General features: G+C 37.5%; 2 protein-coding genes across 2 annotated transcripts; both read right to left on the bottom strand.

Moving 5' to 3' along the window:
• Positions 1-581: 581 nt before the first annotated feature.
• Positions 582-3,547, bottom strand: LOC144642001 (phenazine O-methyltransferase PhzM-like). Its single transcript, XM_078501007.1, has 3 exons — positions 1,904-3,547; positions 1,196-1,448; positions 582-971 (listed from the first exon to the last, which is right to left on the bottom strand). The coding sequence occupies exon 1, from the start codon at positions 3,353-3,355 to the stop codon at positions 2,183-2,185; it is 1,173 nt and encodes a 390-aa protein (XP_078357133.1). The 5' UTR covers positions 3,356-3,547; the 3' UTR covers positions 582-971; positions 1,196-1,448; positions 1,904-2,182.
• Positions 3,548-4,822: 1,275 nt separating this feature from the next.
• On the bottom strand, positions 4,823-16,009 carry LOC144644234 (actin-related protein 6-like). The gene is made up of 15 exons (XM_078503680.1): positions 15,873-16,009; positions 15,603-15,789; positions 14,120-14,182; positions 13,535-13,595; positions 12,571-12,709; positions 11,597-11,653; positions 11,269-11,308; positions 11,039-11,097; positions 9,663-9,741; positions 9,048-9,092; positions 6,899-6,962; positions 6,214-6,273; positions 5,917-5,992; positions 5,508-5,570; positions 4,823-5,134 (listed from the first exon to the last, which is right to left on the bottom strand). Exons 1-15 carry the CDS (start codon positions 15,941-15,943, stop codon positions 5,002-5,004), a joined length of 1,197 nt encoding a protein of 398 aa, XP_078359806.1. The 5' UTR covers positions 15,944-16,009; the 3' UTR covers positions 4,823-5,001.
• Positions 16,010-25,917: the final 9,908 nt, after the last annotated feature.

Here is a 25,917-nt window from a genome sequence, read left to right as displayed (position 1 = left end):
CTATCATAAACTGCAACCTTTTTTCAGACGCTATGTCGATTCCTTAAGAACTTAATTCAGTACAATCTCTTCTTTTCTCTCGTGTTTACTGAAATCAATACGGTAGAAGGCCCATTAAATCATCATTCTCTTCTAAGCTCCCCCCTTCCTTAAGTTTAACATGATTTTTTTAGTACCCCCCTGCTCTTTAAAGTACCCCCCCCCCTACTAAAGGGTAGAACAAGACATCAAGAACACAAGGTAACTTAACACTTTTACGTTATTAATCCATGACAGTTACTTGTTTGGTTATTTTTTTTGCAAAAACGTGTTACTTAATAACAGCACTAAATCAAAACAAAAATTCATTTTATTTTCTTTATGTATAGCGTAACTTATATATGATTTAAAATAAGCCCCCTCCACAGGTTTTAGAAAGAATTAAACACCCACCCCCCACCCCCCTTAAGCTTGGTGCGTAATAAGGCTTAACGGTAACAAAAGCATGATAGAACAGGCAGCAAAATGAAGTGCATGACCCCTGGATTATAAATAGGTATAAATTCTCAGAAAAACCCCATGAAACGTGAATTCCTTCGCGTTCAATGGCTATCAAGAAAATTGAAGTCATACCTGTGCAAAGTTAACTCTTTCACATTTTGTCCCGCTGGTGAATGTGCTGAAGGAGGCGGTGCCGTCCAGCATTCCACTGGGCGTGCCTCTAAACGTAATCCAGTTCACGATAGAGGATCCATTTGTACCAAGTCCCGACTCCAACACACATACACGGAAACTGCGCTGTGTCACGTCTGACGTCCACACAACTGCTGAATCATGAACACTGGCAGACTCTTTTCCATGGCTGATTGATGCAAGCACACGTACATTTCTAGAGCTAGAAAATGTACGGGCGTATTGCACGGTTGTGCAATAAAGCAAGTCTGGATTTGCCACCGTGAAGTTGACCTTTCCATTTTGGACCAGAACTTGTCCTTAAAAAAAGGAATCAACCTTAAAATGTAACCTCAATTTTACGAGTTTTACACCTTAACTTTAACCAGGTATAATTTAAACTTAAAATAAACTTAAAACTCAACGTCCACAACAACAACCTATGTTTGATCAAATCGATTCAAGTGCGAATCTTTAACAATTTCTATTTAACTGACTGAACTTTAAAACAAAATCCCGTTTAGAATACTTATCATGGCCTTACCTTCAACCAAAATCGAAAGTTTGCACAAAACCAGAAGCAGAGCCAACAGTGGAGCACCTAGGAACACTCTCATTTTGCAGCGAGATACAAACTGCAGTAACAAGAATTCCAACTTGTGTCACAAGTTTGTACTTCTGACGCATATTCCAAGCAAATTGTCCTATAAACCACCTCCCTTCTGATGTGACCAAAATTAATATTCTCCATATTTTATTCGCGTAGAAGCGAGGAAGAATATACGATTCCATCCAGCCTGGATAAACGAGAAACAGTACTAACAATTTTGTGAACTGATGGGGTGTTAAGGTCTTGAGAACATAGAATTTGATCAACTTACTCAAGTGGGAATGACGTAAATAATTTATGAAAATTATGACGGGCATGGGCCAAGGCATATGTTGTAATTACGAAATACTGTCACGTTTCTGTTGGGAAAAAGGCCGTCATGCAATGTTTAATTCCCATCATATGACAGATTAAGTTTTCTATAGTGGATTTTTGCCAGCGGCTCAGACGCCACAAGTGCCAAAACGAGGCAGGTAACCATGTGCATCCCTTTGCAAAGCTAGTAGAAAATGCATCCTAACTGTTTATACCCCTCAAGTTTTATTGAAAAGATATGCCATTTCCGCGTTACAATCCTGCTTCCATGTTCTATTTCTAGTTTTTTCGGCATTCGTGCGCGCGGGAAACAACGCTTGACCTCACCTCGGATTGATCTGCACTACTTCTAAGCGCTGTCTTCATTTTTTCCTTCTTAATCTCTCTTTTTTTTGTTTTTAGAACTTGAAATACTGTTTATGCTTCAAGATCTGGTCTTCTTTCTTTTGTCTACTTGTATTAAATAACAACACATGGAAGTCAAAAGTTCAACCTTTAATTTACAGCTTTTACAGTTTCGTAACCACAACACATGAGATTGTGCATGAAAACAAACTTTGCACACAAACACTTTAAGATCAGTGTTACAGAGATGGAGACAGTCAGCTACTCGCATTTTAACAATTCAAACAAGGTAGGGCCATCACCAGTCTCGTAGACTTGCTTCAGTTGGAAAGCCACTCTAGTGCACAACCTGTCAATCAGATGCAACCATTCGCTCTTGGTTCTAAAATTTCCCATCTTGCAAAGCGTCATAATATGGATACCACGAAAGCCCGGATGTAAACCTGTTCTAGCAACATTGTGCTCTGTATCGCCAGCTTCAGGATTGCAACTGTTAACAATAATAAACTTTCCATCTTTTGCTAGAATTTTACGGCAGTTTTCCAAAACTTTGATCACCTCGTCTTCGGTAAAAATTACAAATAAATTCTTCACAATTATTGTGTCTACTTCTTTGGCCTGTGGGATATCTTTAAGAATGTCTCCACTTAGAAAAGTTACCCTGTTGTCTGAAATACTCTCTTTGGCTAAGAACCCTTTAGCACGCTCAAGTACATTCGGGAAGTCAAACAAAATCCCGTGAGTGTGTTCACATCCGGGCAACTTAAGAATGCGAGACAAAAATTGTCCCTCTCCTCCCCCGATGTCCATGATTCGGTTGCACTTGTCCCAGGGGTACACGGTAAACACGCTTGGCTGCGCATTGTGTAGCTCCAGTTGTGATAACATATTCATGGCTCGGTCATAATTATCTGCAAATTCGAGCCTCCTTTGCTTTGTACCCATTCCAGAAGCCACATCTTTTGGTTTCGTTTTGTTAGCAGAATACTCCAATTCTTCAACTTTGTACATGTAGTCGTAGAGGTTCATACCATGAGCGAGTTCAAACGCTGTATCACCGCCATGCTTGATCGCCTCTGGAAATGCCAACATGGCGGTCCAAACTTCATCGCTTCCAAAATAGCTAACCATGTGCCCAAGACTTGGTCCTTTATCTCTCCTGAGCAGCTCCATAGCTCGATTGGCTTTAAACCTCTTCTCACTTAATTCCTCTCCAATTCCCCATTGAGCCATGGTTCTCATGACCTTGTAAATCTTTTCGTCTGTGCGGCATCCAGTTCTTTCAGCGATCTCTTCAATGCTGATGGGGTTGGTAGAATTACACAACAGCTCCGGGACTCCTAAAGACACCAAGACACTTAAGCAACGACTTTTCCATACTCCACAAAACATGGAAGAAATGAGTTTTTCCTCGCTGAAAGCTTTTGCAGCCATGTTTACCACGTAGTCTAGTATTCTATTTGTCAGTGAATATGCAAGTCACGCAAGAATCGCCTCCTCGAAAAGAACGTAACGCTCCAAGTAACACCAATATGGCCGCGTGACATCATGTAAAAATGTCAGAAAATACAAAAAAAAATGTGTGAGATTTACGGTTTCATGCATTTTCCAGCTTACGATATTTTAGTCCGTCCGAAGACTTATTTTTATGCACGGCTGAAAGTTGAAAGCTGTGCTTTGTTATGTCCCTGGGCTTTTACTCTTCGCAAGCTCCATTCGCTGTTGTTACAAGTTTTTCAGCTTGACATATTACACAGAGCTTGGATTCTTCTTTAACAAACGAAGTGGGTGCGCAGATCGAACTATGAACATACAGCTTCCCCAGAAGGCCTGCATTGCATCACTGTGGGGTGATTTAAACAAGTCTGAACATCGCTGATACATTCCCTTATTCTTTGGCCTATAGATCCGCTTAAAATTTGCTCGCATCGGCGAAGATTGCGTGGCATCCTTCTATAAACAGCCTGTGACAGCTTACCCTGCGAACAGTGTATTTCGGGTTTCGCGCTGCTCTCGTCTGTTTTCGCGTTTCTTTCGCGCTAGCTAGTAAAAACCGGCGAGAGAGCCTGCTCGCAGTCGTACCATGCTTCCCCCTTTCTGTAGTTTTTTTAGCATTTTGTTGTCCTGTTCTGTGCTGTTTTTTCTTGGTGGGGGGGGGGGGGGAGTTAATTGTTTTGTTCATATTGAAGTGGATCAACATAGTCTCTCATTTCATGAAGGAAGTTAATCAATTAAATGTTTTGTTTTTTTTTCAAAGTTAGGTGATAAAAACGACGGCTTTTGCTGGCAAGCTCACCTCGGTTTGCAAAGAAAGCTATTGAATCTCGAGTATAGGCTGGCCAGAACAATAGCAACTTCTATGCAGTTCCAAGGTCAACCTTAAAACTTCACTTAGCTGTCTTCTATTTTTCTTTTTAATTCTCCAATTGGGACGTTAGCCAAAAATTAAACATCTTCCCCTTGTCACATTTGATCGCCTTAAGTTTGTTTCTTGCAACCACTAATCGATATTTTCTCAGGTTAATTGATCCTTTCGTGTTCAGACAGCCTGACAGGTTTCTGGACATGTAAGAAGCAAAGGGAAGGTAAACACACATAGTCAAATTGAACTGTGTAGAAACGTCTTTATTATAAACCGAGCTAATTTAGCACAAAATGTGGGGGCTACTTCTTTATTTCTGTCAGTCGGATAACAGCACCTTACTTTCTTGGATTTCTCTGATTTTTTTTTTTTGCCACTTGGAAGGCAATCTTTGTTTGAATACAATCCTTGACCTTCGTGGTTCAAAACAAAAAAGCACCAGTTCAGTGGCGTACGCTTTGAGTTTGTACAACTGTTAACAATCCACATTTGCAGCACACCAGTTTGTTACCGTGCTTTGTAAAGTCTCCGTCGCTTTGTGTCGTCACGTCAGACTTAACTTTACGTGACAACTCTCTACAACACGACAGCAACCAATGACTCACGGGGATGCATGACAACCACTCAAGTAATACATTCCCGTGACGTATTCAAGTGGCTATCCATCTTGCTGTGTATTTTACGTACATCCAGTGTTACGGAACAAACCTCGCGAGCATCAAGAATCGAATTTCTCTCTACAGATGTTCTTGCCATGTTCATCGTACTCGGCTTTGGTCACACACATCTTGTTAGCAAATACGTCTGTCTTTGACAGTGCTGCTCCACCCTCCCATGCATATGATATAGGCCTGAAATTAGACCATTAATTAAAGCGTAAGTAAGATGTCGCAGTGCTCCTGACCTCTTCCAGCACTAGTTTTTAAAAGTAAAATGAATACTGTTTACATGCAGTTGCAGTTCCGATCCACTTTTGCTCCTAAAGATGCCTTCAATTGTTTAAAACTGTTGTAAGTGTGATAAGTTGCTGTCCGTGGTTGTCGGCATTAATTATTTAGTTTCACTTGGTCTTTAGTCAACATTAAAACTCAATCAGAAAGAAAAAAAACAGTGATAAAGTCTTTAAACGATACCAGAGCTAGCACAGATGTTACCACAGTAAGCAGCTTTATGTACTTTATGCGTCGTAAATAAAATGTAGCATTTCAGTGTTAATTGTCTTACTTTGATGGGCAATGAACTGCAACGTCTACATCACAAGGAGCGAGAGATCGGACCTCAGAGAACCTAAATATTAAAAAGACTTGTATTTTAGTAAGCAATCTTACACAGGAATCATGGCAGCTGCAGACCAACTTAATTGTTTATTAAACTGTTTCTATGATAACCAAATTTTCCTTTTCAAATGGTTCTGACTTTCACAGCAAAGTACAAAAGCAGAGCAAGATCTTTGTTAGACTTCTGCAAACCTCTCATAAGTAAGATGGTACAGTACCTACTAGGTAAAATTCCATACTTCAGAGGTTTGTTCAACATTACTTTAAATATTTCAACTAAACACTGCTCCGCCTGGTGAAGACTGAGTTCTCTACAGTAAAAAATGCTGTGTTGCAAAAAAAGTAAGTGTCATTACACTCGTTCTTTCATTCCTGGCAGGAGGGCACATCCTCCAGTTAGCAGTATGTTCATGTAACAGTGAGGCTGCATTTCTGAAAAAAAAAAAAGAAACGAAAAAAAGAAAAAAAACTTGTAAGTTATTAAAACATGAAGGTAAACTCCCTTGTGCTGATCAGTGTGGCTTTTACTGCCAGGGGCACTGTAGTCATAGGGGAGGAGAGATAGATATACAGTATCACCCTTTACCGACCCACTCCTCCCTTCACAACTACAATAGAAAAGTGAAGACAGCCTTGTAGAGTAAATGACTCACCTACTGGCAACTGTTCTATAGCATGAATAATTGCCTCTGGTATTCCCATTTCTTGGATTCCTAAAACAGACGAATTAATAAAACAAAACTGAAGCACAGTAGCAAAACTAAACATGAAAAATAAAAAAAAGCCTGTGTGTCGGTACTGTACCAACAACATTCAAGTTCAGCATTAAAGTTCCCTCCCTCTAGTTTAATACGTGGGATTTTAACTGAACTGCTACTTAAAAGTTACATTTATAGACAACCAATCGTCAAAAATGAATCTAATAAATTGTATAGCACACCCTAAAAACAGACAAACAGGAACTCAAAATTGACCTTATAGCCTCTTTTTATATGTGCCACATTTTTTTTTGTGGGAGGCGCGGTGGCCTAATGGTTAGCGCGCCCGACTCCGAGTCGAACGGCCCAGGTTCGAGGCCTGGCCGGGGCGCTGCATTGTGTTCTTGGGCAAGACACTTTACTCTCACAGTGCCTCTCTCCACCCAGGTGTATAAATGGGTACCGGCGAATTTACTTCTGGGGGGTAACCCTGCGATGGACTGAGGGTTGACCTGATACGAGTTGTAAATGTCTTAGTCACTTAATGCTACGGAAACCGGGATAAGCTCCGGCTGTATGGGCCTCATGGCTCGGAGACAGACTTTACCTTTACCTTATGAACATTTTTTAATTGCCTTACCTATATCTGATGGATGAAATAACAACTCAGGAACAGCAAATCTTTCATTGTTCATCCGTAAGATCTAAAAAAATAAACGGCATGGCAGAAAATTAAAGCTCATTCGGTTTCTGACATTTGCAGACTGCAGACTAAGAGTATATATCGTGTTCCATTACCATTATCGAGAATGTAAACATGCTAACCGGAGTGGGATTCTGGATAACCAGAGTGTTAGTCTGGCTCTTGGAGTGTTAGTCAGGCTAACTGGAGCGCTGTTCAGGCTAACCGAAGTGAAAGTCTGCAAGTCTGCACTCTGCAAAAGTCAGGCACTTCACATCCTTGTAGAAAATTAATTTGTACATAATTATACAATGTACAATTTTTTTCTCCATTCATTCATTGTAATACTAACGGTAGTTGTTAATACATCAATAAAAATTAATGTCCATCTGTGACCATTCTGATTTTGTCATAAAATGTATTCTTGACTTTCTATTGACAGTTCAAGGAGATGGTGTGTAACTACACCAACTGCTATCAAGACCTAATCAAAGTCTCTTCGAGATACCGACTTTTTTTGCATGAAGTATGAGTCGAAGGTTTATCCTGTGCATTGTTCTTCGAACTTATCATTACGGTTGCTTTGTAGTTTAGTTTAACAATTTCCTATCTTCGCGGAGGAAATGCAGCCATATAATTTTGTCAAAAATGGCTCGTCCGCGCCGGGTATTTATACACATATTCCTCAACATTACACAAATAAACAGTGCAAATTTCACCGAGATCTGACAATTCTATACTTTAAAATTGCAAGGACCTTTCGAGGCAGTCGATTACGGCAGCGAAATTAGCAAATGAAACAGCAAAATATGCGTTCGACGCTTTGTTTTTGTGACGCCATATTTGAATTGTTATAGGTAGACCGCTGTTCAATGTGTTCAAGGCCGTATCGTTACGATTGCTCTCGAAAAAAATACGGATATTTCCGATCCGACTACTGTCGGAGAAAACATTGCGTAAACAAATCGATACACTCAAGCTGCGTTTTTTCTGACTCGTCTCCAGTCGTCTTCATATAGCACGCGGCAATCTCTCCCTCCGCTGTATATTTGCCGCGTGCTGTATGAAGACGACTGGGGACGAGTCAGGCGTTTTTTCGCTCCCCGCCCTCCACCCTCTTGCTTCTTCTGTTTTGTGCTGGCGTCCAGGTCTCTCGCCGTTCTCACCGAGCGCTCATCGATCGAAAAACACGAAAAATAGAGGGCTGTGGACAGTCTATGCGAGGGTCGGATATCAAGACAGCTTGTTCGCGGGCTTAAGAAGGATTAAACAAAAGCCATATATACAGTGAATGCTATCGAATTATATTTGAAGATGAAATACGAAGGAATTTTGCTGTCTTTGACTGGAATTCCACTCGAACTGCGTAGATACGATCGCATGTTGTAAAGCCGATTCATGCAACATTGCTGTCAACGCGAGGTCACGTCCCTAACGACCTAGGCTGATGACGAAATAGAATGGGCGCTTGTAGCGACCAAATTTGGCCTAAAAAAGAAGCCTTAAAAGAAGCCCCCATCTCTTGCATTTGTTTTAACTTCAATAATATCTTTGAAAAGAGCAAGTTTTTTGGTATGGTTTATTTTTGACGTTTGTAATTTTTAAACGATGCAAGTGCTAGTGGCTATTTATTCGTGTTTTAGTTACGCAATCCGCCTTTCAGACACACGTGCGTTGAGATAAGAAAGCTGACATGTCACTTTTAACATTGTTATATAACGTTTGTAAATGTGACAAGTCACGTTTTTTCCACGAGATCGCGTGATCACCCACAGCGGAAAGAAATCCCTTGAGAAATTAAAATATTCCCTTGAGAAATTAAAAAAGTCCCTTGAGAGTAGACAAGAATGTTCCAAATTTTGCCCCACATAACTGCTATTCTCCTATTTTCGCTTGTAAACAAGCAAAAAAAGTCGCAAAAAGGAACCGTCACAATGTCAGTGTAACAGCTAGTAGCCTAGAAGGCTGACTTCTGGAACAAGAAGAAAAGAAGGGGGACTGACAACTTTCTTTTTTTTGAAAAACCAACATTGACATAATTTGTAAGATGACCTTGAAAGTTAAATATTTATTGTAATTTTAGTTTGAACCGCAGCAAGTAACATACCTGTTCGTTTTCTTTTTTAGTTCCAAGCCACATCTCTGTTGCTGACTGAAACAATATTACAAAATTCTCATTCAACACAAATACAAGGCTACAAATGTACAGTCCACCATCATGGTTAAACATCAAGGAAAAAGGTGAAATACATGTAGGGGACAAAACAAAAATGTGAAAACTTTACAATGTAGGTCTCTGTGTAAGAGATTCAGACAAGATCAACGCGTGCTATGTACACAGAAACCTACTTCCCATCACTTCGGTTCCCATGAAACTGATTAGTAAAATCATTAACTTAACTATTGGTTGGTTTAAATTCTGGAGCCAAAATGAACAGGCTAGACATGAGTCAGCTAACTGACTTCTAAATTTAGACTGATACAAATGTACTTTTTTTAAAAAGAATGAGAACACGTACAGTACTTATTAGAATTACTCAGTAATAGGCACACAGACTGAACAGTGACGTGTAATTCAGTCGAGGTAAAGCTGAACAGTGTTATAAAGACTGACACACAACAATGATATTTAGCTGGATGTCACAGAATTGTTGGTGTTAACTATGTTAACTCAAATGTAATCTATTACACCCAAAGTAAGCACTTAAAGCACTTCACCAACCTTAACGTAGCCTCTCTTTATATGTGTATAGTCAGGCAATACATAGTCCCTTACGACTGTATTCTTAGCACCTTTTAACCTACAGTGAACATAATGTGATACATGTACATGTAAAATTAATTCTCCAGTTTCAAACAGGAATAAAAACAATTATGTTATCAAACAACTATAAAACAGATTGCCGAATAACTTTAGAAATTTTACAAAGATAAATGTAACTATGTTAAACCATGGCACTAGGTTGTAGTAAAGAGATCCACTTGTAAAGATCAGCAGCTGGAAGGGATATGTACAGTAAATCGTGGTTACTGCAGTCATCAGTTTTCAAAATTCCCCGACTAATGGACATTAGTATATACACACTCAGTGATCTTGGTGTTTCAAGCAATCTGATTGGTTCGCTATCTCGGGCTAATGAGCATTATTCACTCCGTAGGGAGTGAATAATGCTTGATCCAAACTGAGACAAAATGGCCGGCGTAAACCTGCGTTTCGCCGGCATTTCTAAATCGCAAATACTAAGAATACAAGAAGATGCTGAACCAGAAAAGACAAAAAAAGGCTAAGAAATTTGGCCTGATGGTTTTCAAAGTAAAAGACGACTACAAATTTCGCAATTTGCAGCACAATGTCCACACAACTCGAGTACTAAAACGATAAACAATTGCTTACCGTCAAGTCGCGCTCTTCGCCGGCATCGGCAGAAATGAATACCGCAGATTTATCGGCAGCAACATCAAGTGTTATTCAGCCAAGATCCTCCACAAATATTCAGGAAAATGTCTTTGTGCAAGAAAATATCCAGTTTTCACCACAGTTCTGCACACATTCAGTATAATCCAAACTTTCAGGTGGATCCTTCGCCAACTGCTCTTTCAATTTTCAATTCAAGTGAACTTCAAAAGCTTTGATTCAACGGTCAAAATGTTTTGCAAGTAGGTTTTTGATCCAGATTGCAGGTTTGAGTGGTGTTAAAGGACCATTTTGCTAGATTGTGACAAGGATTTTATCGAAGATTAACTAGATTTGCCATGTTTGAAGATTCTGTAAACTGTTTCGCGCATGTCGGTTAGTGCCGCTTGTATGTACGTTTTCCACGCATGAATTGAGAGGTCAATTAAATCGACTTTAAATGATTTCCTTCTGAAAACTTTGAGATCGCTTGTTGTTGAGATCACTTCATGTGTATAATACTAAAACAATTATTCTTTGAAATCTCGGTGAATAGCGGCAGAATATTCACCTCGCTGATCCGCGGCTCGGTGAATATTCTACCACTATTCACCTTGATTTCAAAGAATAATTGTTAATTATTCTCTTGAAACTTGCCCAGTCAGCAACATTTATTTTATTACATTCACATTAATTAATTTTACCTAGCAATATTCATGTCTCTGTAGAAATTGTCAGATACATAGCAGGTGTCCTCTTTGACCTGAAAAAAGTCAATTATTTATTTATCAATATATAGTACACAGTTAGGCTTACTGACTACAGAAGGTACAACCTTCCTAAACAAGGTACAAAAACACAAGAGGTTACAATTATATCCTGAGAAGAAGCAAGGATGGCTATGAATGAAGAAGATTGAGATGGATTGCCTCACCTGATTAATGACGTATGTTTCATCTAAGACATGTAGCTGCCTGTAAGTGAATAAAATCAAGAGCTAAATGTATATACAGCCTTTACTTTCTGAACAGATTTACCAGTGTTATTGAAATCTTTTGAAATAAACTGCACACTGTTCAACCAAGATGTGTACATTTTGTACACACATACTTTTAAAAGTGAAAACAAACAACTGTGGTGATTGATATTGCGTCAGGTTAGTACTAAAATGGCAACATAATAGATGTTGATCAGAAATGTCAGTGAACATAAATACATGTAGCTTTTACAAGAATAATTACACTTGAAGGTTTATAATTTACCTGTATGATAAGATTTCCTTTAGATGATTTGTCAGCAATTTACCACCAACATTAATCCTGAGACAGAAGGAAGTTAGAGTCATTACAGAAAATTTTATGTTAGACATGCAACTCTCATTTTACTACACCCTGTATTCATAACAGATTATAGACACAGTCTGCTTGGTTAACAAATAAAATTCTTTAAGACTGCCCCATGTAGATATTTCTCAACAGGATGTTTTAATTACCATTTCACTTTTACTAAAATATTTTTTAATATTACTAAAATATTAGAATTTTCTTTAAGAGCAGATTTAAAAGAACCTTGATTGGGTTTGTTTTTTAAGTGTAGGGGCGGATTATTCTAAAGAATTGGCGCATGGTGTGAGAATGAATAACGGAGAAAGTCAGTATTAGGACATTTAATTAAGAGTTTCTGGTTGTCTCTATGATTTCGTAATAAAAAGTGTCTTGTAAATAGAGAGTTAATGCCAGCTGGAGCTTTCCAGCTGGAAAGCTCCAGTACACACAAAGGGACTAGTAATGTACACACAAGGGGACTAGTAATGCCCATAAGTGTGTGACTAGTTGCAGGGCTCTCTTTGCAAACCAGTTTGAATTTGTGGGATTTGTTGCAGAGACCAAAATTTGGTAAAGGGGGGGGGGGGGGGGGGACTAGTCTCCTTGTGTGTGCCGACCTTTAAACACAGTAATGCAAAACAAAAGGAAATGCTAATTATGTTTGACATTCAAGTGAAAAAAGCTCTTAAACTACTTAAATTACTAAATAAACTACTGGTACTTTTATTAGTAATAATATCAAAAACATATAATTCTATTCTCATTGCCTGCATGCTGTAAGAAAACGGATGTTGATTAAATTAATACAGATAGCATCATATGCAGACCCTTAACAGCCACACAATACCCAAGCTACAGGGAAATAAACCTGTACTTAAAGGAACAAATTTATAATCAGATTTCCAGTTTACCTTTTGACACCTTTTTTTAACACTTTGCCATTAAAAACTGGTACAATGTGTGTGAAGGAATATCCTGAGTCTACAACCAGGCAAATAAGATGTTTCTCCGTCTCTTCCTTGTGGCATTTAAAAGCACTCAATTGGGAAGCTTGCAATTCAAGGAAAAATACAGTTAGTTCGCTACACTTCAATATAAATTTCCTTCTGTGTGTAGTTGTACCATGGCTCTTCTACAGAGCCACTTGAAAATAAGATAAAACATTTCCATAATAGGTTTTCAAAGGCACATTTGAAAGTATCTTGGGCATTTTGGGGTTGGAACAAATGGTCTCTTTACATGTACAATGTACATTGTAGTGTTAAACTTATGATGAAAGAATTTAATTGTTTTCTAAGGAATTTTCAGACTAGTTATCACTTTGGTTAGTCTCTTTATATTCAACTGAACATGTTTGAAAATGGAATTTCCCCCCCCCCTTCTTTTTGTTGTTCTTGCCTACAAATCTGAGAAGGAGGCAAAGGAACTCTCCAATATTCCAAACTAAGACAGGTAAAAACAACGTAAGCCATGTACCTCTGGTGATAATTGGCTGTAAACACTTTAAACCAGGCACTGTTGTCAATTTAACAAGGTGAAATATAGTTTAACACCCTGGCCAAATGGTAACGCAAGTGGATGCAAGCAGTCAGGGTTTGAGAGAGTAGTGAATGACCAGTAAACATATATATGTATAATAAGCTATGTTTTAAATAAGCAAACAATCAAAGTGTGTGTTCCTACTATACAAATAGTATACACCTGCACCTATATGTCACATAATCCATACATATAAGAAGGGGGAAGATAAAAAGTATTATTTTATCAACTTAAGTTTTTATTATCAGTTTGAACACTTGCATCTACTTGCATCTCTGTTTGGCCAGGCCTTAAAACACACAATACACAAGCAATCGCCTCTAACATGTGATTTACCTGATGTGCGGCAAAGGGCTTTGAAGTTATATTCCTCAAATAATATTTCATCTGTTGCATCCTACATGTATAAACAATAAGTGCACAACCCATACTTAAAAGAAGTTCTCTATCAACTAACATTACACATACCAGGGAGCATGCATACTTATTTCTCCAGTTGGTTGTCTGAATTCATATGCAACTTAAATTTTTATTAACAGTTTTAGTTGTTACAGAAAGTAAACAGAAACACACATAATGTACCATAGTTATCTCTTGGCCTGAACTGACAGCAACAGGGCAATTACAAACAGTGTACTTTAACCATGTAGCTATAATTATTATAAAATTAATACAAAAAAAAAGCAAGAAAGCTGTTTGCTGTTCTTACAAACTTGTAACATTTTATTGTTTTTAATTTTTTTAATCATCTTCAATATAATCATTATTTATCTTAGTCTTAGCCAGTTATTTACCATGCATGTAAGTCTACAATCAAAAATTGGGTAACCAGGCTGGTTTATGAAACATATTACCTTCAAGTTAATTAGAAGATTAATAGATAAAAAATATAACAGTCATAGATGACACAAAATAACATACCTTGATGGAGGTAAAGTTGAAGTGTGGCTCAGTCAGAAGAAGAGTTGTTTCAGAAAAGTCAACCTTTAAAAAATCAAATAACGCACTCACTCACTCATCCCCTTTGCCCATGGTGGGGCGTAAGGCTGCCATTTTATCATTAAACGACGGTTAAACCTCTCATAAACAGAAACTTTTAGGACCAGACAAAGTCCACCAAGTATTGGCACACACTTATTGGAGTTCATGTGTTACTTATACATGTTTGAGTCAGAGATGTCCACTAGTAAGGCCTTCTAAGGGTTTTTGGCGACAGGCGACATTGCTGCAAAAATTAATAGCTAAAAATGTAACAACAGAGTACTGACAGAAACTAGCACTGAATTGAAAGGGTGTATATTTGCGACAGCTACAACGTTTTCCGCACCAAAAGGGGAAAGGCAAAAGGGGGGTTGGAAAACGAGTGACAAAGTGACATGTGTCTCTCAGGAAAGATTCTGCTGAGTTGTCTTTTCATCATGTAGGGTCAATAGAACAATCAAATGTGAACACAATACCCTGTTGTATAGCATTTCGTACACAGCTGGTTCCTTTTGTGAAGGTACAAAAAAAAAATTGTGGAATAATACATGCAATGAAATATCTTATTCAATGGTTTTACAAATACTCACAGTTGGCATACTACAAAAGCTGTGAATTAACCACATGTATAATCTTTAAACTATGGGATAAGGTTCTAACTTACAGCTAGGAAAAACTTATATTTGACACTTTTTTACACTGATAAAGGGCTATGCTAAAACGTTTGTGACTTTCACAAAATGACACTTCATACTATCAAGTAGCCCATTAATAACTTTAATTATACAAGTACCGCATTTTCTCAATTTAACCCCTACGGTGTTATTTCAAACTTGGCTTGGTAAACCCAGCGTTTATTTGAAGCTGGGGTTTAATCGGGTCCCGGCGTTTATAAAAGGACTGCAATCTTCTGCCAATTTTTCAGATTAATTTTTTGTTACAGATCTTGGAGACCAAGGGGCAGTTTTTCAAGGCGGGACGATTTTTCTCTTTGTCCTGCCTCGAAAAACTGTCCCGAACCAAAGGTTACCTTACCCAAAGGTACATTATTACAGAATAGTTTATGTTGCAATCAAGATTTGCGACAAACAGAATATATTTACTTGTTAGCTTGACCTCAAATAAACGCCGGGACCTCGAACAAACGCCTTATTTTAAAAACTAGCAATTTTGATCCGGCGTTTAATCGGGGTCCGGCGTTTAATCGAGAAAATACGGTATTTGTTTGACAACAAAGTGACTTTAATTTAAACCACCTTAATTCTGATCAGTGCAAATCCTACGACTTTAAGAGTGCAATGATTATTGCATTTAAAGTGATTGATCATTTCTGCCATGTGATGTTGTGAATAGTTGTCAAACTTCCTTCTTTAGAACACTCAGCCACACAACAAAAGTACTAGTCTAAAATGTATCTAATTACCTTCATAACTTCTTTGCCAAACATGTAATCCCATATCTGCTTCTCTACATCCCAGTTTACTAAAAAGCCCTTTTGGAATGGAAGCACATAAAACAAACCCGAATAATCTTTACACTCCTCGAGCTGATCGCCAATAAACAACTTTCTTCGCTCACTCTTCGCTTTGAAAATACAGTTCGGGATTAACCTAAGGAAGAAAAAAAACACCACATAACAAGCTGAAGGAAAGAACAATTGTTCCTTGAGATTGTAGTCCTGTTAGTGCTGTACCTTGGGCTTTCTGTTGTGTTTAATCCTATCTTTGCTGAACTGGCGCCATTATCAAGCACCAGAACCACCATCTTGGATTTCCTGACTAGATTCCACGGCCCCACGGGCAATCGCTACTCGAGCAGTACTGGGTACAAAGGAGCTCCAGGCAAGAATCAAAGTCTCTTCGAGATACCGACTTTTTTTGCATGAAGTATGAGTCGAAGGTTTATCCTGTGCATTGTTCTTCGAACTTATCATTACGGTTGCTTTGTAGTTTAGTTTAACAATTTCCTATCTTCGCGGAGGAAATGCAGCCATATAATTTTGTCAAAAATGGCTCGTCCGCGCCGGGTATTTATACACATATTCCTCAACATTACACAAATAAACAGTGCAAATTTCACCGAGATCTGACAATTCTATACTTTAAAATTGCAAGGACCTTTCGAGGCAGTCGATTACGGCAGCGAAATTAGCAAATGAAACAGCAAAATATGCGTTCGACGCTTTGTTTTTGTGGCGCCATATTTGAATTGTTATAGGTAGACCGCTGTTCAATGTGTTCAAGGCCGTATCGTTACGATTGCTCCACGAAAGAGCACGAAAAAAATACGGATATTTCCGACTACTGTCGGAGAAAACATTGCGTAAACAAATCGATACACTCAAGCTGCGTTTTTTCTGACTCGTCCCCAGTCGTCTTCATATAGCACGTGGCAATCTCTCCCTCCGCTGTATATTTGCCGCGTGCTGTATGAAGACGACTGGGGACGAGTCAGGCGTTTTTTCGCTCCCCGCCCCCACCCTCTTGCTTCTTCTGTTTTGTGCTGGCGTCCAGGTCTCTCGCCGTTCTCACCGAGCGCTCATCGATCGAAAAACACGAAAAATAGAGGGCTGTGGACAGTCTATGCGAGGGTCGGATATCAAGACAGCTTCTTCGTGGGCTTAAGAAGGATTAAACAAAAGCCATATATACAGTGAATGCTATCGAATTATATTTGAAGATGAAATACGAAGGAATTTTGCTGTCTTTGACTGGAATTCCACTCGAACTGCGTAGATACGATCGCATGTTGTAAAGCCGATTCATGCAACATTGCTGTCAACGCGAGGTCACGTCCCTAACGACCTAGGCTGATGACGAAATAGAATGGGCGCTTGTAGCGACCAAATTTGGCCTAAAAAAGAAGCCTTAAAAGAAGCCCCCATCTCTTGCATTTGTTTTAACTTCAATAATATCTTTGAAAAGAGCAAGTTTTTTGGTATGGTTTATTTTTGACGTTTGTAATTTTTAAACGATGTAAGTGCTAGTGGCTATTTATTCGTGTTTTAGTTACGCAATCCATTGTTTGTGCGACGCTTTTTATAGATCGCCTTTCAGACACACGTGCGTTGAGATAAGAAAGCTGACATGTCACTTTTAACATTGTTATATAACGTTTGTAAATGTGACAAGTCACGTTTTTTCCACGAGATCGCGTGATCACCCACAGCGGAAAGTAATCCCTTGAGAAATTAAAATATTCCCTTGAGAAATTAAAAAAGTCCCTTGAGAGTAGACAAGAATGTTCCAAATTTTGCCCCACATAACTGCTATTCTCCTATTTTCGCTTGTAAACAAGCAAAAAAAGTCGCAAAAAGCGGCAAGAATAGTATTTGAAGTCTCTAAACCCTTTTGTAACTTGCTCAGAGATGCCCAGAGAGATGATTTTTCTTTCTAAAAATACTCTTTTTACAGCCCACAACATTCATATCCGACACTTACAATATATCACAAACGCCAAACTTGAACACCCAGTGTCTAAGAGAGGACTAAGTGCCAGCAGTTTCAATGACGTTTTTCTCAACTCAATTTACCCGTATGACCCTACAACAAAATTTCAGAAATTAGAAAAGGAACGTTCGTGCAGAATAAAATAATTAATGTAAGATGTATTTTTAACAAAATAGGAAAATGTTACTTTTTGTCCAATTACTCAAAACTAAGCTGCGTCGCAGACAGTCTAAACCGCCGAAATATCGAGGATTTTGTGACACGTCCGACTGCAACGCAGGCTACTAAAAACCTATCTACAAATTATTGTAAAATTCTGTATGTGGACGTGATTCGTCCCTACAAATTATTTTGCAAAAGTTTTATCATGGGTTGTAGGTTTTCGCAAGTTATTATAGACCACGCCATCGCGTACGATGTAGAAAGACAAAATTAGAACACCTTTGCCGGTTGTTTATCTTCCATTTTTGACATTTTTTTCTGACAGCATTTTCAAATTATTACTGGTATACTAAGTCGGTTCAATGTCTTAAAAGCAACTTGTTTTCGTTCTTTCAGTAATATTAAGGTGGCAGAAAATCGCAGCGCGCGCTATTGAGGTCGTTTACCATTTTCCAAACAATTCCACAAATTTAGACTATTTTGGTTTTTCCGATCGGTAGAGTTTCTTGCACTTTCCTTAAAAAATGTAGTTCAAAATTCCTAACCGGAATATGCATATCCGAACGGAAAATATGCTTACCATTAGCATTTACCTCACAGTTCAAGGCCTTTCGCCCGTTTCGAGCAGTACACGCGTCTATTCAGCTCTGTTCCGGGCGCTCCGACTAAATTCTGGTAAATGAAACGCGCCAAATCTCAATCGGAATTCCCGTTCATCAGGTTTTTGCTTATCATTTGCTCAAACTGTGAACCAACCGGTTCACAGTGAAAATGGTTAACAACCTGAGTCTCGGAAAAGTTGTAGTAAGACATCCTGTGTAACCGTTCCAAATACTTCAATAACCGATGATGCGCAGGCCAAACTGGCTTAAGGTTACACAATACCTTCAAAGGGTTAGTTTTGCAGAATTTTTTTTTTGTTATTTGTCTACGAGAGACTTTTCTCAGCTCGAACAGCTGTTGTTATGTAGGAGGGAGAGTGACATTCGTATAAGGAAAAACTCTTCTCTTGTGGGAGTTTAACAGAGGCGAAAACCAGGATAAGCAAGAAAGAAAAGAATGAAAGAAGGTGATCGGCTTGGGACTCCGACTACCGTATTTATTCGATTAAACTCCGCCCTCGAATAAACGCCGCATTTTAGAGCAGAAATATTAATTAACGCCGCCCTCGAATAAACGCCGCATCATGATGCGGCGTCTATTCGTATTATAGACTCAAAAAGCAAATGCAGCAACTATCAAGTTTGAGGAAGCCTAAAATAATTATTTTCCTTGTAATTGATGGTAACGATGTTTTAAGATATTGAAAATGACTTTTTAGACAAGTACTACAACAAGTTCATGTTGTTAAAGTTCAAATGTTCAGTTTCCATACTGTTGTTTGCACGAAATAAATCGAATAAACGCCGAAATATTTAATAAACGCCGCGGCGTTTATTCGAATAAAACATATACGGTAACTCATCTCTTCTTCACTCGCCAAGTCGCCATGCTTTGCGCTGCTCCCCAAACTAACTGAACGCCAGGAAACAGACTACTCCTCTGACCAAATACTTGTCAGTTCTTATAGCTAGAGCAGATAAATTAAGTAAATTTGCTAGCTGATAATCAACTAAGTACTTTATTGTTCATTTTAAGTAAATTTGGTTTATTCCTAAGGTCTTTATGTCACAATGGAATGTTTAATTATTCAAAGTTTACAACTTAAATTACTTACAATTTACTCTTTTCATTATTTTTCATTATTTTTCTATTTTCAACCTTTTAAGACAAATGAAAATTAAACCTTGGGCCCAGTTGTTGAAGGAATGGCTCACGCTATCCACTGAACTATACTGTAAAAAGGTTTAGCGTTGTTCTTTTGTTAACACTTATCCATTCAAGATTGGATACTGGTTATAACACGTTCTAAAAACAAACGGGATATTCTAAAATGACGATTTTCTGGCAAAAATAGGCTACTTTAGTGAAATTTGTGCCAACTACACTCTATAAGAGATAAAAGGTGGAAAGATTTCGCATTTTTTTTTAAAATTGTGCCACTTTTCAACTTAGTGTGGTAAGATTTCTGGAAAATATGTTAAATTTTACCACTTCCTCACTTCATCTATGTTCATCTGGCAAAATTTACCTCAAAGATGCTTATTTCTTCCAAAACTAAATAATTCAAAGCAAATGAACCAGATTTCTAATTAGTTCTGTAGTCGCAGGCTTTATTCATAAGTATTTTAAAGGTACATGGAAATTTCTATGTACCTTGTTATATAGATATATAAAAAGTTCATGGAAATTTCCATGCACTTTGTTAACTACACATATGAAAGGTACATGGAAATTTCCATGTACTTTGTTAACTACATATCTGAAAGGTACATGGAAATTTCCATGTACTTTGTTAACTACATATCTGAAAGGTACATAGAAATTTCCATGTACTTTGTTAACTACATATCTGAAAGGTACATGGAAATTTCCATGTACTTTGTTAACTACATATCTGAAAGGTACATGGAAATTTCCATGTACTTTGTTAACTACATATATGACAGGTAAATGGAAATTTCCATGTACTTTGTGTTTACACGTATATGAAAGGTACATGGAAATTTCCATGTACTTTGTTAACAACATATATGAGAGGTACATGGAAATTTCCATGTACTTTGTTAACTACACATCTGAAAGGTACATGAAAATTTCCATGTACAGTTGTACTTTGTTAACTACATATCTGAAAGGTACATGGAAATTTCCATGTACTTTGTTAACTACATATCTGAAAGGTACATGGAAATTTCCATGTACTTTGTTAACTACATATATGACAGGTACATGGAAATTTCCATGTACTTTGTGTTTACACGTATATGAAAGGTACATGGAAATTTCCATGTACTTTGTTAACAACATACATGAGAGGTACATGGAAATTTCCATGTACTTTGTGTTTACACGTATATGAAAGGTACATGGAAATTTACGTGCACCTTGTTACTACACGAATTTAATTTCGATGTACCGGTTTGAGTTACAGCTGCAGCAGATATTCTTTCCTTTTTCCCATAGGTTAATAGGTCAGCATTTTGTTTGCAATTATGACAACATTAGGTTTATTTGAGAACACATTTACGTAAGCACCTAAACTTTTATGTGGAATTTGATCTGCATATATTGCTCTAAAAAACGGTGTCTCACACTTTTCTATTCTTGCTCCATTATTTTTTTGTGAGTTTTTAAACTTAAAAAAGCCATACAAATTGCCATTTTAAAGTTAAAAATAGAAAAAAAAATTAATGGAGCAAGAAAAGTAGAATCTGAGACACCTTTTTACGACCTATATATGTAGATCAAATTCCACATATAAGTTGAGGCGCTCATGTAAACGTGTTTGCAAAATAAACCTTATGTTGCGAAAATCAAAATTGTAAACAAAATGCTGACGTTGCTTATTATGGTCTAGATGATCAAAACAGAATCCAAAACTAGAATCTATATTATATAAACTTTCCAAAAATATGTACTTTATTTTTATTTCACTTGGAACGAAAACGCCAATTTTCCTTCCATGATACCTTAAATTTAAACCTTCCTTACGTATTCATGAGCGCTTCAGAAAGTCCGTAATCCCTAATAAAACCTACGCAATTAATCAGGTAGGATAGGGTTAAAATATACCTTTAAAAAAAATAATAATTAACTCTAAAGACAGTTTGGAAATTACATATAACTTTAATTGATTGTACACAAGCAACTGAAGGAAAGACATACGTGCATGGCACAAGACCCTCGATTGGCTTACAAAAGCAGCTTTCTTTAAAACAAGAATGAACCTGGAAATAAAGAAACAGCAGAAATCAGTACACTGTTGTGAATATTAGAGTGTAAATCTTGTTTTGATTTACGTAACAAAATACTATCAATGTAATTAATTTTATATGAATCATTTTTGTTTTTTACTATATATTATTATTTTATTATTTTCATTATTATTATTACTAAATAAGTTTACGCTTTTGCAATATTGTAACAAATTTACAGTCATGCAAATAAAGCTTGTTGTTGTTGTTGTTGTTGTTGTTAAATCTTTTTTGACGAAGCGGGGTGGCAAGGATGTAACATCATCTTTTAGCTCGCCGTGTTACAATTTTAACGGTTGCAGGAAGCTATCCATAGTTCGCCGCAAAAGTAATTAAGACTGCAGTAAAACCATCCCTACGATTGTAAAACTATATAATATAACTATTTAGAAAATAGCACAAAGTAAATACGTGCGCTGATTGGTTAAAAATTGTGTTTCTATAACTCTATGGAGACACAGACAGTTGTCGTAGACACAGCAATCAATATTCGCGGCCTTGAAATAAGCAATGCAAAAATAACAACTAAGAATTGTGCCAAGTTTTAATGTCACAGCTGACAAAAAGCAGGTTAAAACTAAACAAATATTTTCACACTTGAAAACAAGCGAGTAAGATGTTTACAGAGCCCGCTACACATTCAAAGATAGTCTGTGAAAGAAATTATCGAAGCGGCTGACCTTTCAAAGAAGTATATGAATTGGCGCAACTTCACTCGAAAAAGCTGTGGAAACACTCGTCTATCGACTCGTGTTCCCACAGCATTTCTCGTTCTCCCAAACTTCCACTCGTGTTTCTATAACTCGATAGAAACACGGAACATGTTTTCTATTTCTTAAATAATAGCAATGTTTTCTTGCCTTTGTAGAAATTAGCTTTGACATTGTTTTTTCATTTCCCACACAAATTAAGTCCTTATGCTGTAGCTGCGTTGCCCGGGCTGCGTTGTATTATTCTGGTCAGTCTTTTAACAATTATCAACGTCAAAGTACGGTTTATTACCTGATGATCCATCTGATCCATGGACTGTAGCATGTTTTATACCGCGACGGTTTTCTCTGCACTGACTTTCCAGCTGAAATTCGTGTAAATATCGAACACTTTCATCGAGTATTAGCGTCTACCGTCTATAACACTAGACTCTGCTTACTCTGGCTTACAGCTAAACCGGCGGGCGCACAGCATTTTGCAAGCTTGTTATTTCTTGAGTGACCTTTGAACAAATAGCTTGCGTGCAGTCGTATGTTGTTATTTCCTCCGCACCGGAAATGAAACACTAATGCCTGACAGTTTTGCTTGGATAAATTACCTCAAAAATATATAGCATCAAGCTGCTCGATGCCATTTACTTGAATAATTTGACACCGGCCAAGAGCACTATTTTACTCAAATCAACACGTCTTTTGATATAACTTCCTTTACTTTCCTTGCTGCAAACCTGAATTAATTTTCGACAAAACAGATGTGCACAATTTTGGCGGTTATCGATAACGTCCACAGCATTCCTTTAATTTTTGTTGTGCATGCGATGCTACCGCGGTTTTACAAATCCGCCAAAAGGGCAAGCAAGTAAAGATCAGTATTCTAGTTTTATTGAAGACTGTCTGTTGTAATTACATGGGACCCGCACAAAGGTAAAGGAAACAAACGCACGATATGCAGGTAAGTACATGGAATGAGCCATTATCTTCTTTGCCTAAGAACTCAGAAAACTTAAAAACGTCCGAAACTTACTTCCATAAGGCCGTTAGGATTTCAAATATGAACTTCAGTGTAGCTACGTGTGTGTACTAGCGAATTTTATAGTTTCCGTAATAATTCGATCATCTTAGTACATAATAATTAATAATAATTAAGCTTAGTACATGAAATAAAAAAAAAAATTGGACGGTCTATAATTTTTTATACGATCTCATAATCATTCACTGCGATCCTCGACCATACGTTGTGCCCGGTCCTTTTGACGTTTCTATATTTGTTTTTGACCTGACGACAATGATAGCTTTATCGTAGTCTTAATCATTTGAGCCTCTCTATGAGTGCCCACGGTCTTCGTTTTCTTTGCATTTTTTTTTTTTTTTTTTGCAAATCCGTCGTTCTATGGATTGAAACGGTTTGAACGTTTGAGCCTTGTAATGACTTCCTGTGGTTTCGCGGCAGTGACTGTACACCACTGTAAGTTGTGGAAATCGCAGTGAAATGTGGTCAGATGCCAAAATTAAGAAATTACAGATATTTTATGTAGTGTTAACGAGTTTGACAGTTTTATATCTAAGTATTTGATCAGACGAGTTTTGGTCAATTTTTGGTCAATTTCAGATCTTCGCTTTAATATTGAGATCCTCGTTTTCTTCGGCGGTGATCTTCGCGTCTTCGATTTCTTCGGAAATACCCATAGAGAGACTCACATTTTATTCAGATCCAAAACAAGAGGCGAAGTGTTATAATCGGTAATTTTTGCCGCAATATATTAATTTATGCCGCTCTTTTTTTTTAATTTCCAGGTCCATGCTTCTTCCAAGGAGAGCTTTCCCGCACTATGTATGTCGTTCTAAGTGTTAGTCGCCAATTAAAGTTAATTCGTAACTTGAGAACTGTTTTTAGAGTTTATATTTCAAAGATTTTATAAATTGTGAACAGTCTAGCTCAAAAGAGAAAAACGTTTACGAACTCCCACGCGGTTCAACTTCAATTTGCGCCGAAATATGTGACTTTAAGCCATTGTCAATGTGTTGTCCTTTTCTGAGAGAGACACACTTAACTCTTACAATGCTTTTCTCCATCCACGAGTGTTAACTAAATGGGTACCGGCAAATGTAGGCAAGTGCCATTTTTCTAGTCGCTTGTATAACTCATTGTACAAAAAACGGAATCAAGTGCCGGCACAGATAACTGAGCTATAAGTAATCCTTCGATTAGTTGGATTGAAACTGGCATTAATAACGTGACGGTTTTGTAGACAAGATGCTGACTGTTCAGCTTCGTATGTTTTATTCATGAATGTGACGGAACAGGAAAGACCACTTCCAGGCTTACACTTGTCCATTATGTTCGGTCCAGTATCCTCACAAATTATATGCATATGTGTTTAGTTGCAAGGTACATGGAAATTTCCATGTACTGTACCTTCTTTAGCGTTATTGTTGCAAGGTACATGGAAATTTCCATGTACCTTCTAAGTTTCGTTAATTTTCAAGGTACATGGAAATTTTCATGTACCTTCTTCAGCGTTAGGTTGCAAGGTACATGGAAATTTCCATTTACCTTCTTATGCGTTAGTTTGCAAGGTACATGGAAATTTCCATGTACCTTCTAAGGTTCGTTAATTTTCAAGGTACATGGAAATTTCCATGTACCTTCTAAGGTTCGTTAATTTTCAAGGTACATGGAAATTTCCATGTACCTTCTAAGGTTCGTTAATTTTCAAGGTACATGGAAATTTCCATGTACCTTCTAAGGTTCGTTAATTTTCAAGGTACATGGAAATTTCCATGTACCTTCTTCAGCGTTAGGTTGCAAGGTACATGGAAATTTCCATGTACCTTCTTTATTACCTTCTTTAGCGTTATGTTGCAAGGTACATGGAAATTTCCATGTACCTTTTTTAGCGTTATGTTGCAAGGTACATGGAAATTTCCATGTACCTTCTCATTGCAAGGTACATGGAAATTTCCATGTACCTTCTTTAGCGTTATGTTGCAAGGTACATGGAAATTTCCATGTACCTTCTTTAGCGTTAGGTTCCAAGGTAAATGGAAATTTCCATGTACCTTCTTTAGCGTTAGGTTGCAAGGTACATGGAAATTTCCATGTACCTTCTTTAGCGTTAGGTTCCAAGGTAAATGGGAATTTCCATGTACCTTCTAAGGTTCGTTAAGTTTCAAGGTACATGAAAATTTCCATGTACCTTGCAATGCTTTAGATTTATATGGACATTTCAGTCTCAATTGCCGAAAATGTGCCAACTTTTTAAAAATTTGGCAAAGTTATCGCTATTAGTGCCTAAACGTTCCAAAAAAAGCCATGTCGTTTGGCATTTTGGCAGAAAATAGACATTTTTTAGCGTATTCTACCCTATTTTTCTGCTCTATTTCAGAAAACGCACTTTTTCTGCTAAATCTTTCCATTATATGTTGGCAAAAAATTCTTATTTTCATGATATCTTTGCCATGGATGTACCAAAACTTTTTATCGTGGCAAAATATTAAAAGATTCGCCGTTTTTTGACATCTACCGCATTTGCAGTTTTTGGCAATATTACAGCATTTAA

The sequence above is a fragment of the Oculina patagonica genome, chromosome 2, assembly GCF_052425735.1.
Source record: "Oculina patagonica isolate OP01 chromosome 2, crgOcupat, whole genome shotgun sequence".
Taxonomy (NCBI): Eukaryota; Metazoa; Cnidaria; class Anthozoa; order Scleractinia; family Oculinidae; genus Oculina; species Oculina patagonica.
This window is presented reverse-complemented; position numbering and strand designations above follow the sequence as displayed.